This window comes from Muscardinus avellanarius, assembly GCF_963383645.1.
Source record: "Muscardinus avellanarius genome assembly, chromosome: 14".
Taxonomy (NCBI): Eukaryota; Metazoa; Chordata; class Mammalia; order Rodentia; family Gliridae; genus Muscardinus; species Muscardinus avellanarius.
In genome coordinates, this window is record NC_137800.1 from 88575369 (window position 1) to 88590127 (window position 14759).

Below are 14759 nucleotides of genomic sequence, written 5' to 3' on the forward strand. Positions count from 1 at the left end.
TACGGTGCCATGCTGTCGGTGTGTAGTGAGAGTCGAGTCCCAGTCGTCTGAAATCTAGTCACTTTCAAATGCAGTTTTCCTCACTGTCATCACTGCGTGTTCTGTTTTGCCCCTGCTAGATGTTAGGACAATTAATGCAATTTTGCACAACTACCTTCACATTCTGATCATCTAGTTGTCACTGTAGTCCTTACTGTTAGAAAAAAGAGTTGAGAACATAGGAGTTCGGTAAACTTTGGTGATGCTACACATTCTGTTTAAGTTGTGAATTGTTTATTTTCTGCTGAGACCATTGCAAAATCGAGTTTTGGCAGGGGGTAGCTTTGGCAGGGGGTAGGGGGTTTATTCATGGGTCTTTTATTTGTACAGAACACAGAATTTATTTCTCTCTATAAAGTATTTAATGCATTGAACATTTAACCAAATGTTCAAAGAGAAAAGATGTTTCCAAACAATATTCTTAATGCTAAAAAAATCATTTAAAACACTCTTGTGATATTTGGTGGATATTTTTCTTTAGTTTCAGACATTAACTGAAATGTATCTTTCTTTTTTATCATATCATTATTTCTAAGTCTAATGGTTTTGTTTTTTCAACACTGTGCCTATGAATATACCTAGAAATTATAGGTTTCCAAATGAACCTATTGTTGACCATACTTTTGATCATGCCTTCATTTTTTCTTAAAAAGGTGTTGTTTTGGCAATTAAACTTAACATATTATATTGTAGATTATCCTTAAATGAACTATTAAATGTTTAAATTAGGTGCCACTTAAATTTATTTTATTAAACCACCAATAGCTGAATTTAAAAAAACAAATATTTCTAGTAAAAACAAACAAACAACAACAACAACAAAAAAAAAAACCGGGCCTGGCGGCACATGCCTATAGTCCCAGTACTTAGGAGGCTGAGACTGGAGAATCACAGGTTCAAGGACAGCCTCAGTAGCCTAGCCAGATCCTGCTTAAAACAACAAAAAAATTTCAACTAGGGGTGTAGCACAGAGTAGAATGCCCCTGGGTTCAAACCCCGTACCAAAAAAAGAAAAAAAAGAAAGAAAAGAAAAAAAATACATAGGTGGTCCCAGATCTGACCTACTGAATTAGAACCTTTTGGGAGCGAGGTCCAATATACCACTACCACTTCTTCATCTTCGTCTTTGTCTTTCTGTGGCACTGGGACTGAACCCAGGGGCGTTCTACCTCTGAGCTACACCGCCAGCCCTGTTTTTTATTCTTTATTTTGAAACAGAGTCTCACTGAGTTGCAAAGGGCCTAAGTAGCTGAGGCTGTCCATGAACCTCAATCCTCTTGTTTCAGCCTCCCAAATGCTGGGATTAAAAGCGTGTGCTACCATGCCCAGCTTTTATTATTTTTTATTTTAGGGGGGTGGTACCGGTGTTCCTGGAAGCCCTTCTACTTCTGGGCTACACTCCCAGACTTATTTTTATACTTTTTATTTGGAAACAGGGTCTCTTAAAGCCAGCGCGGCTGGCTTCGAACCTGCAGGATCCTCCTGTCTCCGCCTCCCCAGCGCGGGGATTACAAGCGTGCTCCTCCAAGCCTGGCTGTTCTTTATTTTTGAAACAGGGTCTTACTAAGTACCGAAGGCTGTCTGCAAACTGCAATCCTCCTGTCTCAGCCTCCCAAGTACTGAGATTCCAGGTATGTGCCACCACGGCCAGCCTAACAATAGATTTTTGATAAATGCCTCAAGCACTTCTGATGCACACTCAGGTTTGGGAGCCACTGTGCTGAAGTAGAGTGGCTCCCAAGCTTGCAGGGCTCGCTGGGCCTCAGCAGAGGGGGCCAACATAGCTTAAGAAGAGATTACTGGATGCTGGGGCTGCTCAGGTGGGAGGCCGGGCACGGGAGGCCCGAGTCAGTCACCAAGTCCAGGGCTGTTAGCATCCAGCCAGGTGGCTGGGCAAAGAATGTTGAGCTGGTTCACGAAATGCACCTGCTAGATCCCCATGAGATTAGAGCTCCTTTTCTGAGAGGCATGTGTTGCTAAGGGCCCTTGTTATTATCCTCCGCTCCCCAGGGGGAACTGCTAGTTAGAGTTAGGTCCCATGGAGTGCACTGCAAGAAGAGAATACACAGGCCAGAAAGCATTTGTGTTCATAAGCACCCTGGGTCTTTTCTTTTTTTTTTCTTTCCTTCTTTCTTTTCTTTTCCTTTCTTTTTTTCTTTTTTTCTTTTTTTTTTTTTTTTGTGGCACTGGGACTGAACCCAGGAGTGTTCTACCTCCGAGCTACACCGCCAGCCCTGTTTTTTATTCTTTATTTTGAAACAGGGTCTCACTGAGTTGCAAAGGGCCTAAGTAGCTGAGGATGTCTGCGAACTGTGATCCTCTTGTCTCAGCCTCCCAAATGCTGGGATCACAAGTGTGTGCCACCTTGCCTGGCTTTATTTTTTATTTGGAAACAGAGGTTTCACATAGTTATGGAAGGCTTCTCTAAGTTGCTGAGCCTGGTCTTAAACCCGCAATCCTCCTGTCTCAGCCTCCCAAATACTGGGATCTCAGGTGTGCGCCACCGTGCCCGACTAAGCCTGGGGGTTCTGTTTGCCCCTCGATTTTCCTTCTCCCGCCACACTCTTTGCCTTCTAGAGAATAACCTGTACAGACCACACCTCAGAGGGTATGTCTGAGCCCGGTGTGGTGGTACATGCCTGTAATCCCAGTACTTGGGAGGCTGAGATAGGAGGACTGCAGGTTTGAGATCAGTTTTAGCAACTTTGTAAGACCTGTTTCCAAATAAGAAATAAAATACGACTGGGGGTGTAGTTTGGAGGTAGAATGCCCTGGGTCCCATCCCCAGTACCACACACACACAAAAGGATATGTCGGTTTCCAGCTGGTTTCAGCAAAGCAGGGGCCCTGCAGGAAGAAAGCAGGGGAAGCACCTGAGTCAGGGGTATTTGTCCCTCTGGTGGCCTCCACGAGGCCACCTCAGGCCGGCCTCTCCTAAAGACAACAGTGCCCTCCAGGGTCCTGCTCCCAACCTCTCCCAGGCTTCAATAACTGGGATTACCGATACATTTTTGGTGATCTGTCCTCTGTCCAATATTTCTGTGTTGCTTTGTCAAAGAAGACTACTTCCTAGGAGCCGGGTGTGGTGCCACACGCTAGTAATCCCAGCATTCGGGAGTCTGAGACTGGAGGATTACGGTTCGCAGACAACCTCAGCTACTTAGTGAGGCCCTCTGAAACTTAGTGTAGTTTGGAGGTTGAATGCCCCTGGTTTCTATCCTCAGACCCACAAAAAAAAAAAAAAAAAAAAAAGACTACTTCACAGTTTAAATGTGTGTGTGTGTGTGTGTGTGTGTGTGTGTGTGTGTTACGAAGGATGAAAACCAGTGACCTTCTACTACCGGCCTTCACCCCCAGCCCTACTTTATTTTTTATTTGGAAACAGGGCCTCACTAAGTTGCTCAGACTGGCTTTGAACTTATGATCCTTCTGTTTTAGTATCCCAAGCACTGGGATTATAGGAATACACTGCGACGCCTGGCTCTGACGTGTCTTTATCAAAACTAACTTCAGCCAGGCTCTGTGTGGCACACCTGTAACTCTAGTACTCGGGAGGCTGAGGCAGGATTGCAGGTTCAAGGATAGCCCCAGCAATTTAGGGAGACTCTCAGCAACCTAGTAAGAACCTATTTCAAAATAAAAATAAAAATAAATAAAAAAAAAGCTGGGCGGGGTGGGATGGCACGCCCTTGTAATCCCAGTACTTGAGAGGCTGCGAAGGAGGATCGCCCAGGTTCAAAGCCAGCCACACTGGCTTAAGAGACCCTGTTTCCAAATTTTAAAAAGTATAAAATAGGTCTGGGAGTGTAGCCCGTGGGAGTGTAGCTGGAGGTAGAAGGGCTTCCAGGAACCCCAGTACCAACCAACCAACCAACCAACAAACAAACAAACAAACAAACAAAGCCAGCCTCAGCTACTTAATGAGGCTCTCAGCAACTTAGTGAGACCTTGTTTCCAAGTTAAAAAAAAAAAAGGTATTGGGAGTGTTGCCCCAAGGCAGAAAGCCCCTGGGTTCCATCCCCATTACCCACAATAAATAAATAAATAAATAAATAAATAAATATAAAATTGGGTGGTGGGGCGGGGGGGGGGGACTTATAAGTAGAATGCCTTCTGGGTTCAATGCCCAGAACTACAAAAAGAAAATAATTAGCCAGGCATGGTAGCACAGGCTTGTAATTCCAGCATTTGGGAGGCTGAGATAGGAGGATCGCAGCTCATGGCCAGCCCCAGCTACTTAGTGAGGCCCTTTACAACTCAGTGAGAACCTGTTTCAAAAGAAAGAATAAAAAATAGAGCTGAGGGTGTATCTCAGATGTAAAATGCCCCTGGGTTCCATCCCCAGTGCCACACACACACACAAAAAAAAAAAACAATTGTGTGTGTGTGTGTGTGTGTGTGTGTGTATGTGTGTGTGTGTGTTACCTATTTGTTGGTCAGATGCATGAATAGAGAAATGAATTGCTCCAGATTACGCCCAGAGCTCAGGAAGGTAGAGGACAGCTCTCTCAGGGGAAGAGAGATTTTGTCAAAAGGGAAGTCAAGCAGAGTCCAGCCCAGTAACTCCCTCCCCACCCCACCCGGGCCAGGGAGAGGCCAGTGAGAGGTGAAACCTCAGCTGCGGCAGAGGAAACGGGAGGGAGGGCTGAGTGAAGGGGTCTCCATCCATGCTGTGACAGGTGAGCAGAGTCCTGGCCAGGGTTTTTGGGTGAGGATAGCTTGGGGTGGGGGTGTGCTATTCTCAAGAGGAAGTTGTGGCTGGGCATGGTGGTATAAGCCTGTAAAGTCAGTGATTTGGGAGGCTGAGGCAGGAGGATCACAAGTTGGAGGTCATCCTTAGAGAGAAGCGAGATCCCTGTCTCCAAATAAAAAACACACACAAAAAAGGCTGGGCATGGTGGCGCATGCTTGTAATCCCAGCATTAGGGAGGCTGAGACCAGAGGATCAGGATTCCCCAGTTACTTAGTGAGGCCCTCCACAACTCAGTGAGACTTTGTTTCAAAATAAAGAATAATAAATTTAAAAAAAGGGGCAGCGGGTGTAAATCGGAGGTCGAATGCCTCTGGGTTCCATCCCCAGACCCGCAATAAATAAATAAATAAATAAATAAATAAATAAATAAATAAGGGCTGGGGGTGTAGCTCAGAAGTATAACGCCCCAGGTCCAATCCCCAGTATATGAAGAAGAGAAAGAGGAAGAAAAAGGAGGTGAGGGTGGCTGCACCGAAGGTGGCTACATCTAGACTAAAAGCCTTAGGGAAGGTAATTAACAGAGGCTACCCATGCAGTCTGCAGAACCCATGGTGACCACCACACACACACACACACACACACACACACACGCACACGCACACACACACTCTCCTGGTGTTAGCCTCACCACAGTCTCTCTCAGTACTCTTTTTATTTATTTATTTATCTATTTATTTGCAGTATTGGGGATGGATGGAAGGCAGGGGCATTGTACACTGTACCTCCAAGCTATACCCCCAGTCCTATTTTTTAGTCTTTTTTTTTTTTTTTTTTTTGCAATACTGGAGATGGAACCCAGGGACACTGTACCTCTGAACTACACCCCCAGCCCTATTTTTTAGTCTTTTATTTATTTATTTTTATTTTTTGCGGGTCTGGGGATGGAACACAGGGGCATTTGCCCTTCGAGCTACACCCCCTACCCTGTTTTTTATCTTTTTTTTGTGTGTGTGTGGTACTGGGGATGGAACCCTTCTACCTCCGGGCTACACTCCAATATCTATTTTATATTTTATTTGGAAACAGGATTTCTTAAGCCAGCAAGGCTGGCTTCAAACCTGTGCGATCCTCCTGTCTCCGCCTCTCAAGTGCAGGGATTACAAGCGTGGGCCATCACGCCCAGCTATTCTTTATTTTGAAACAGGGTCTAAGTTGCAGAGGGCCTAAGTAGCTGAGGCTGGCCAGGAACTTATGATCTGTCTTAGCATCCCAAATATTGGGAGGCTGTCCGCAAACTGATCCTCCCATCTCAGCCTCCCAAATGCTGGGATTACAAGCGACGCCACCACACCCGGCTAATTAATTAATTAATTAATTTATTTATTTATTTTTGGTGGTACTGGGAGTGGAACCCAGGGACTTTTCTACCTCTGGGCTATATTTCCCAGACCTATTTTATATTTTCTTTGGAAACAGGGTCTCACTAAATTGCTGAGAGCCTCACTAAGTAGCTGAGGCTGGCTTCGAACCTGTGCAATCCTTCTGTCTAGGCTCCCAAGTGCAGGGATTACAAGTGTGCGCCATCACGCCCGGCTTTAGTCTTTTTGTTTTTTAAAAAAGGGTCTCACTGAGTTGCGAAGGGCCTCACTAAGTAGCTGAGGCTGTCCGGGAACCACAATTCTCCTGTTTCGGCCTCCCAAATGCTGGGATTACAAGTGTGCGCCACCACGCCAGGCCCCCAGTCCTATTTTTTATTCTTTATTTTGAAAAAGGATCTCATTAAGTTGCAGAGGGCCTCACTATGTAGCTGAGGCTGGCCACAAACCTATGATCTCCTGTCTTAGCCTCCCAAGTATTGGGATTACAAGCCTGTGCCACCACGCCTGGCTTCCCATTAGACCTTCCCGTATTTCCCAGTGTCCCTCTGGAGCTGCCAGGGGGAAGTAGTTTCTCTCACTTTCTGGGTCTGTACTCCCATCAGCCACTCTTCTGAGAGAGCTCTCCAGAGAAGTCGGAGGCTTCCACCCATAGTGCAGGAAACTCCAGCCAGCCTGCCCTTGGCTCCCTGTCCTAACCTGTGCAACTAGACTCAGAAATCACCTGATGACCTGAGGATCCATTCAAGGGCCACTTGTTTAATCCTCAGAATAAACGTCACTGAGGTCTTACTGTCCTTTACCCACACTTGTAGTAGCTTATAAAAACATTTCTTGATGAGCCGGGTGTGGTGGTGCACACTTGTCATCCCAGCACCTGGGAGGCTGAGACAGGAGGATCCGGGTTTGCGGACAGCCTCAGCTACTTAGTGAGGCCCTCTGCAACTCAGTAAGATCCTGTTTCAAAATAAAGAATAAAAAATAGGGCTGAGGATGTAGCTGGGAGGTTGAATACCCCTGGGTTCCATCCCCAGTACTGCAAAACAAACAAACATACATTTTTTTCATGCACATACTGGGCTCTCACTAAGAGAGAGTTGGCCACAGTGACACAGGCCTGTAATCCTAGTACTCGAGAGGCTGACACAGGAGATCGCAGGTTCTAGGCCCGTGCATGGTAATTTAGCCAGACTCTGTTTCTAAATAAAATAAAGAAGGGTTGGGGGTATAGCTGAGATGTAGGATGCTCAGGTTTCAGCTCCCCCCCCCCCAAAAAAAAGGCTGAATTTATCAAAATGTAACCTTCTCATCTCTATCTTATACCCAGTCCCCTTCTTCCCGGAATGCTGGAGTCAGCAGAAACAAAGGGAAGTGAGACTTGAGAGGTAGTGGAGGGGGAAAGGGGAAAAGGAAGCTCTCTTGGGGGGCCCTCAAGAAGCTGGTGGGAGAGGAGGGCCGGCAGACAGAGAGAGCACCAGCCTGGTCATCTCCCTCTACAGGCTGCACCTGCTGAGCGATGAGCCAAGCCAGGGACCTACAGGGTAGGGAGGTACAGTGGGCAGGAACGGGAAACAAGCGCTGTGGCCCTCGACTGTGGGCCAGGGAGGCAGAGAGAGGCCTGGGGGGAAGGGAGATGTGAGGGTGGATTAATGTCTGTGCCCCTCAGGAGGAAAAGCTTTCGGACTCCTGAAGGCCCAGCAGGAAGAGAGGCTGGATGAGATCAACAAGGTAAAAGGGAGGTCTGATGGCTCTGAGCCCCGGGGATGGAGCCGGGGCAGGGAGGATCTACCCTGCTCTCCTCTTTCCCCCAACAGCAATTCCTGGAAGACCCGAAATACAGCAGTGATGGCGATGAGGAGCTGTCCTTGAAACTGGAGGCCTTTAAGAGTGAGGAGGAAACTGTAGGGTGAAGGGGTGCTCCTCAAGAACACAGGAGGAGCGGGGCACAGTTCTTGGGAGATTGAGACAGGAGGATTGCAGGTTCGCGACCAACCTCATCAGCTTAGCGAGGCCCTGTCTCAAAATAGAATAGGGCTGGGGTGTAGCTCAGATGCAGAATACTTGAGGGTTCAATCCCCAGTATCATGGAAAAGAAAGAAAGAAAGAAAGAAAGAGGGAAGGAAGGAAGGAAGGGAGGGAGGGAGGGAGGGAGGGAGGAAGGGAGGGGACAAGCACAGCCCAAATACAATGACTTTGTGTTGGGAAGAGCAGAGCCTGTCTTGAAGGTCCCCTTGCTGGGTTGTGGTTCCTTTCTCTGGCTTGCCCATCTTAGCTCCCCTGCCGGTTCCCTTCATCTTAACAGGGCCCCCCAACCCCCATCCCCACTTCCTCTGCCTGTCCCTCCTCCTCACACCACATCTCCCCCACCTAGCATTGGTCAGCCACCTCTTCCTCAATCCCCTTCCCAAAGCCTGCAGCCGGCCCTTTACCCTGTCTGCTCTCTCCCCTCACTCAGAAAAATACATGGAGTTTGACCTGAATGGAAACGGAGATATTGGTGAGAAAAGGGTGAACTGGGGGAGCCTGCGCGTGTAGACACATGGAGGTCTCTCCAGCTTACCCCATTCCCCTGGCTTGGGAGGGGCCCACCTGCCACCGTGGGGGAAAGGCGATGGGAAAGCGGAGGTAGGAAGGATCCTCCTCATTCCCCACCTGCTGCTCTGCCTTCAGATATCATGTCCTTAAAGCGGATGCTGGAGAAACTTGGGGTCCCCAAGACCCACCTCGAGCTAAAGAAATTAATTGGAGAGGTGTCCAGCGGCTCTGGGGATACATTCAGCTACCCTGACTTTCTCAGAATGATGTTGGGCAAGAGATCCGCCATCCTAAAAATGTGAGTATCTATTTCCCCCAGCCCGACCCTTGCCCCCAGGCTCAACTTCTGTACATTACAACACACTCACTCTTCCACCTTTGGGAGGAATCTTCCAGGAGCCCAAACCCACGGTTCCGGATGCTACAGCTGCCAACATGGCTACCCCCGCCCTCCCGCTCTCCCCACCCCGTCCCCTCTGGACTCTTACAGCAGCCCAAGATCACTTCCCAGAAGTGTCCCCTGATGCCGTGTTTCTTCCAGGATACTGATGTATGAGGAGAAAGCCAGAGAACAGGAAAAGCCAACTGGTCCCCCAGCCAAGAAAGCGATCGCTGACTTGCCCTAATAGGGCGTTTAGGGTGTGTCTGCGAGTGCGCATGCGCAAGGTGCCTGCGGTGGGATCCACAGGGATTCTTATGACCCCCAACATGGGAAAAGAAGACAGAATTGTGAGCCACAGCCAAACTAAATTAAATAAATTACCTTTACTCCTCCAGATTGTTTGTGTGTGTGTGTGGGGGGGGCAGTTTCTTGGTGGTAAAACCCAGGGGCATTCTACCTAGAAGCTACAGCCCCAGTCTTTATATTTATTTTTGTGTGTGTGTGTGTGAGACTGGAGGATTTCTACCTCTGGGCTACACTCCCAGACTTTTATTTTATTTTATTTTGAAACAGGGTCTCACTAAGTTGCCGAGAGCCTCACTAAGTAGCTGAGGCTGGCTTTGAACCTGCGCTTGTGCATTCTCCTGTCTCAGCCTCCCAAATGCTGGGATTAGAGGTGTGAGATAAAACACCCGGCTTATTCTTTATTTTGAAACAGGGTCTTACTAAATTGCTGAGGCTGACCAGGAACCTAAGCTCTTCTGGTCTCAGCCTTCCAAGTACTGGGATTATATAAAAATCGGTGCCACCACGCCCAATTAATGTATTTATTGTCGTACTGGGGATTAAACACAGGGATCTTCTATTTTTTTTTGGTGGTACTGGGGTTCCTGGAAGCCCTTCTACCTCCGGGCTACACTACCATACCTATTTTATAGTTTTTATTTGGAAATGGTCTCTTAAGCCAGCATGGCTGGCTTTGAACCTGTGTGATCCTCCTGTCTCCGCCTCCCAAGCGCGGGGATTACAAGCGTGCGCCACCACACCGGGTGGGATCTACTTTTGAGCTATACCCGCAACCCTTTTTATTTTTTCTTTTGAAACAGATCTCACTAGATGGCTAGAGACTCACTAAATTGCTGAGGCTGGTCTCAAACTTGTGATCCTTCTTTCTCAGTCTTCCAAATACTGGAATTACATATGTACATCACCACACCTGACTTTTTTGTTTTGTTTTGAAATAGAATCTCACGGCCAGGTGTGGTGGCCCACATCTGTAATCCTAGTACTTGGGAGGCTGAGACTGGGGGATTGCAGATAGGGTGGGGTATAAACCAGGTGTGGTGGTACAGGCTTGTAATCCCAGTACTTGGGAAGCTGAAACATGAGGATCTCAGGTCAGAGAGAGCCTCAACAATTTAGGTTCTTGGCAATTTAGTGAGGCTCTGTTTAACAAAAAAGGCAGCTGCAGAGTTTTGTCATTTGATTCCCTGCATCAAAGAGAGAGCGGATGGGAAAGAGAAAAATGGAGACATGTTGCTCCAAAAAGAAAAAAAAAAAATTTTTCCTATAGGAGTGAAATGTTATGATAGCTGCTCAAGGAGAGTGAATAAGGGAATTTTTTTTTTTTTTTTTTTTGCAATACCGGGTATTGAACCCAGGAGCTTTTTTTTTTTTTTTTTTTTTTTTTTTTTTTACCTCCGAACTACATATACCCCACCCCTATTTTTTATTCTTTATTCTGAATCTGGGTCTCACTAAATTGCAGAAGGCCTCACTAAGTACCTGAGGCTGTTCATGAACCAGGATCTTCCCGTCTCAGCCTCCCAAATGCTGGGATTACAGGTGAAGGCCACCACGCCCAGCTTTCAAAGTATTTTTGGTACTGGGGATGGAACCTAGGGGCATTTTACCTCTGAGCTACACCCTCAGCTCTATTTTCTTTTTCTTTTTTTTTAATTTTACACTACTGAAGATGGAACCCTGGGGCACTGTACCTCCCAGCTACACACCCAGTCCTATTTTTTATTATTTTTTATTTATTTTTTATTATTCTTTTTCTTTTCTTTTTTGGGGGAGTCTAGGGATGAAACCCAGGGGCATTTGACCTCTGAGCTACAGCCCCTGCCCTATTTTTTTTTTCTTTGTTTTGAAACCGGGTCTCACTGAGTTGCAGAGGGCCTCACTAAGTAGCTGAGGTTGTCGCGAACCACGATCCTCTGGTCTCAGCCACCCAAATGCTGGGATTACAAGCGTGTGTGCCACCACGCCCACCTTTATTCTTTTAATTTTGAAGCAGTCTCACTAAATTGTAGAGGGCTTCACTAAATTGCTGAGGCTAGCCATGAACCTGTGATTCTCCTGTCTCAGTCTCCCAAATACTGGGATTACATGAGTGCGCCACCATGTCTGGCTCCAGTGCTATATGTATTGTGTTTATTTATTTATTTATTTATTTTTTTTTTTTGCGGTAGTGGGGATGAAACCTAGGGTCATTCTACCTCTAAGCTACACCCCCAGCCCTGTTTTTTATTCTTTATTTTGAAACAGGGTCTTACTTAGTTGCAAAGAACCTCACTAAGTAGCTGAGGCTGTCAGCGAACATCCTCCCATCTCAGCCTCCCAAATGCTGGGATTACAAGCGTGCACCACCATGCCCGGCTTGTAGTAGGTGTTTTTCTAGATGTATACCTAAGCCTCCCCAGGCAGTCGTATTTTATTACTCTTTTTCTGTAATATTGCGGGCATATTTCCAGTGCTTTGAAACACTGTAGTTGTGTGCCTGTTAATACCTGTACTTGGAGGCTGAAACAGAAGGATTGCGGGTTCGAGGTCGGCCTCAGCAATGTAGTGAGACTCAGCAACCCAGTGAATCCCTATTTCAAAACAAAAATTAAAAAGGGATGGGGGTGTAAGCCGGGCGTGGTGGCGCACGCTTGTAATCCCCGCGCTTGGGAGGCGGAGACAGGAGGATCGCGCAGGTTCGAAGCCAGCCGTGCTGGCGTAAGAGACCCTGTTTCAAAAATATAAAATAGGTCTGGGAGTGTAGCCCGGAGGAACCCCAGTACCACCAAAAAAAAAAAAAAAAAAAAAAAAAAAAAGGGGGGATGGGGGTGTAGCTCAGAAGTAGAATAATGGCTTTAGGTTAATCCCGAGTGCCACACACACACACACACACACACACACACACACACACATAATTTGTTGAATAGGTAGTAGGTCTGATGGGGGAGAAGGTTCTATTGTCTAGTACTAACAAAGGGGGGGAACAGTGCTGCGTTTTGTAAAATGAAATCCTTTGTTGAAAGAATACATATTGCCTTTATCAAATATAAAAATCTATTCATGAAAATTACAGGCTGTAAAACCAAATGTCCATCACAGTCTTTGGTGGCCGATCTTTTGATGGTTAAGTCATTCCTAGCCTATCTTTGTTCAAATGACTTGCATACATCATGCAGATAAATAGAACTACCCAAAGAATGCCGGTGTTGCGGGTAGTCGACGCCACGCTCGCCCAGCCCTTGGATTGGCCTGTCGAGCCGTCTCATTTGCATTACGTGATTTAATAAATGGAAGGCCCCGCCCCCTGGTGCCGGCACCTCTCGCGAAGGGCCGCGTGCGCGGGGCCTCTTCCCGGGCCTTCCTAGACTCCGCCCTCCACCAGCTGAGCCCTCCCGTCCTTCCCCGGCCTCACGGTCTTCACGGTGGAAAGCGCCAGGGTCCGGCATCGCTTCCTTCCACTTTCGGCGTCCTGCGTCTCTCCGTTCCCATCTTTCCACGGACGCACGACGCACGCTCCGCCTCTTTCTCCCACCATTCGTCGTGTAAATTCTGCGCCTCAACCGCCCGGCGCCACATTCCCGCCCCCTCCACACACCTCAACGGCCGACGCCGGAGGCCCGCCTCCTCAGCCAACGGGCGTCCTATCGTTTATAAGTCCCTCCTCTTTATGCAAATACCCTCCGCAGCCTGACACGCCCCCCTTTTAAAATAAGGACGGTCCGAGAAGTAAAGAGAGGTAGGACAGGCGCGCCCCGCCCATTATGCAAACTAGGGGGCGTGCCCAGGCGCGGAGGGAGGCGGGAGTGGGGGGGCGCTCCCGGGGGCGGCGGTTGCCCGGATGGGCCGTTAGTCGGAGCCCGGCCGCGGAGTGAGCGAGGGAGACGGGAGGAGCCGTACCCGGCGCCATCCGCCGCCATCCGCCCCCGCCCCACCGCCATCCCGCCCCGGGGAGCCCCTGGGCCCCGGTCCCGGACCCCCGCGCACCCGGCCAGGTGAGTCTGGGCGAGTCGAGCGCTGACGCCCTTTTCCGGCGCGGCGGCGGCGGCGGCGGCGGCGGCGGCGGCGGGCCGGGGGGAGGAGAAGCTGCCATTAGCCGCCGCCATTTTGTCCTCCTGCTGCCGGCCCTGCCTGCCCCTCCCCCTCCGGTACCTCTGCCCCAGTACCGGCACCTCCTGCCCCTTGCTCGGGGTTTGCAGCCTGCGCCACCCACCCGCCGCCCCGCTTGGGGGGCCGACCCCGGCTCCGGGGCCTGGAACTCCACCCTCCGCGGCGCCCCGGGCCCCTCTCCCCATCTGTCGGCCCCCTCCCTGCCACCGCCGCCCTCGGCTGAGCCGCGCCCGACCGGCCTCCTCCGGAGGGTCTCCTGCACATTACGGGGCCCCTCTGCGGCGGGTCACTCCCCCTCTGGAACCCTGTTTTTATTCAGCATCTATGCCTTCTACATTCCTCAATCTCTGCTTTCTCGTTTTTCCAATTAGCCTTGTCCCTTCCTTTCTTCCCAACTCTCACTCTCCTTTTTTTTTGCATTCTCTCTCTGCCATTCCTGCTTCCATGTATTAGTTCCCACCTGCTTCCATGTTAATTATCTTCTCTGAGTTATTAGTCGATACACTCTACGATTCTTCTCTTCCTTTTTTCATGCGTTATTTTCACGGACAGGCTACAAAGCAGTTTCCATCCTCTCATCTGGAGCCTGTCATAAAGTTCTCTCCTGATTTTGGCTTTCATCCTTGGCCTGTTCTCACCATCTTCCATCTCTCCTTTACACTACTACCACCCACAAATGAACGCTTGGTCACTCGAGAAGGCACCGAGGATGGAGTTTGGCCTGCTTGGAAAGCAAGGGCTATTATTAGGGAAAGAAATGACGGCGGATGGATGTTTTTAATGAAGATAGGAAAATGAAGTTGGTTCTGGCCTTGGCCTTCTGGTTGGTGCCTGGCCCATAGTTACAGGGTGTTCTCAAAGTAGCTCCATAATGCTTTGGTTTTCTTACTTCTTTATAGGGTAAGCTAGACACCACTAGTATTTTTTCTGGAGACAGAATGGTTTCCAGGACCCAAGATGGAGGGGGATAAGTTTAGGAAAAGGTGGAGTATTTAAATATTTGGAGATCTGTAACCTGGTAGTATGTAGAGCTTTTGTTGTTCCATGAGGATTTCTCTGGCACCAGCTCCCAGTCTGGTGGAGCAAGCTCATAAAATCCTTATACTCCCAGCATACCTTCCTACAAGTCTTCCCAGATGGGACTAAGACTGCTGGGAGTGGAACCTGGAGCACAGGGCCCTGGGGCATGATTAGGGAGCTGGTGTCTAATAAATTGGTGATCTAGAGCTCTCATTTTGCATGATGGAGTTGTATTCTTCTTTCTGTTTTTCTCTGGGTCGTGGACTTGCTTACCGCATTTTAAGTCTCTGAAATGATTTTGGTGGAAAGAGATTTTTACTTG

General features: G+C 48.5%; 1 protein-coding gene across 1 annotated transcript; it reads left to right on the forward strand.

Annotated features, from left to right (window-relative positions):
* Positions 1-7624: 7624 nt before the first annotated feature.
* Positions 7625-9269, forward strand: AIF1 (allograft inflammatory factor 1; the record flags this gene model as incomplete). Its single annotated transcript, XM_080710557.1, has 6 exons — positions 7625-7649; positions 7775-7836; positions 7923-7995; positions 8564-8605; positions 8779-8941; positions 9185-9269. 6 exons carry the CDS (start codon positions 7625-7627, stop codon positions 9267-9269), a joined length of 450 nt encoding a protein of 149 aa, XP_080566683.1.
* Positions 9270-14759: the final 5490 nt, after the last annotated feature.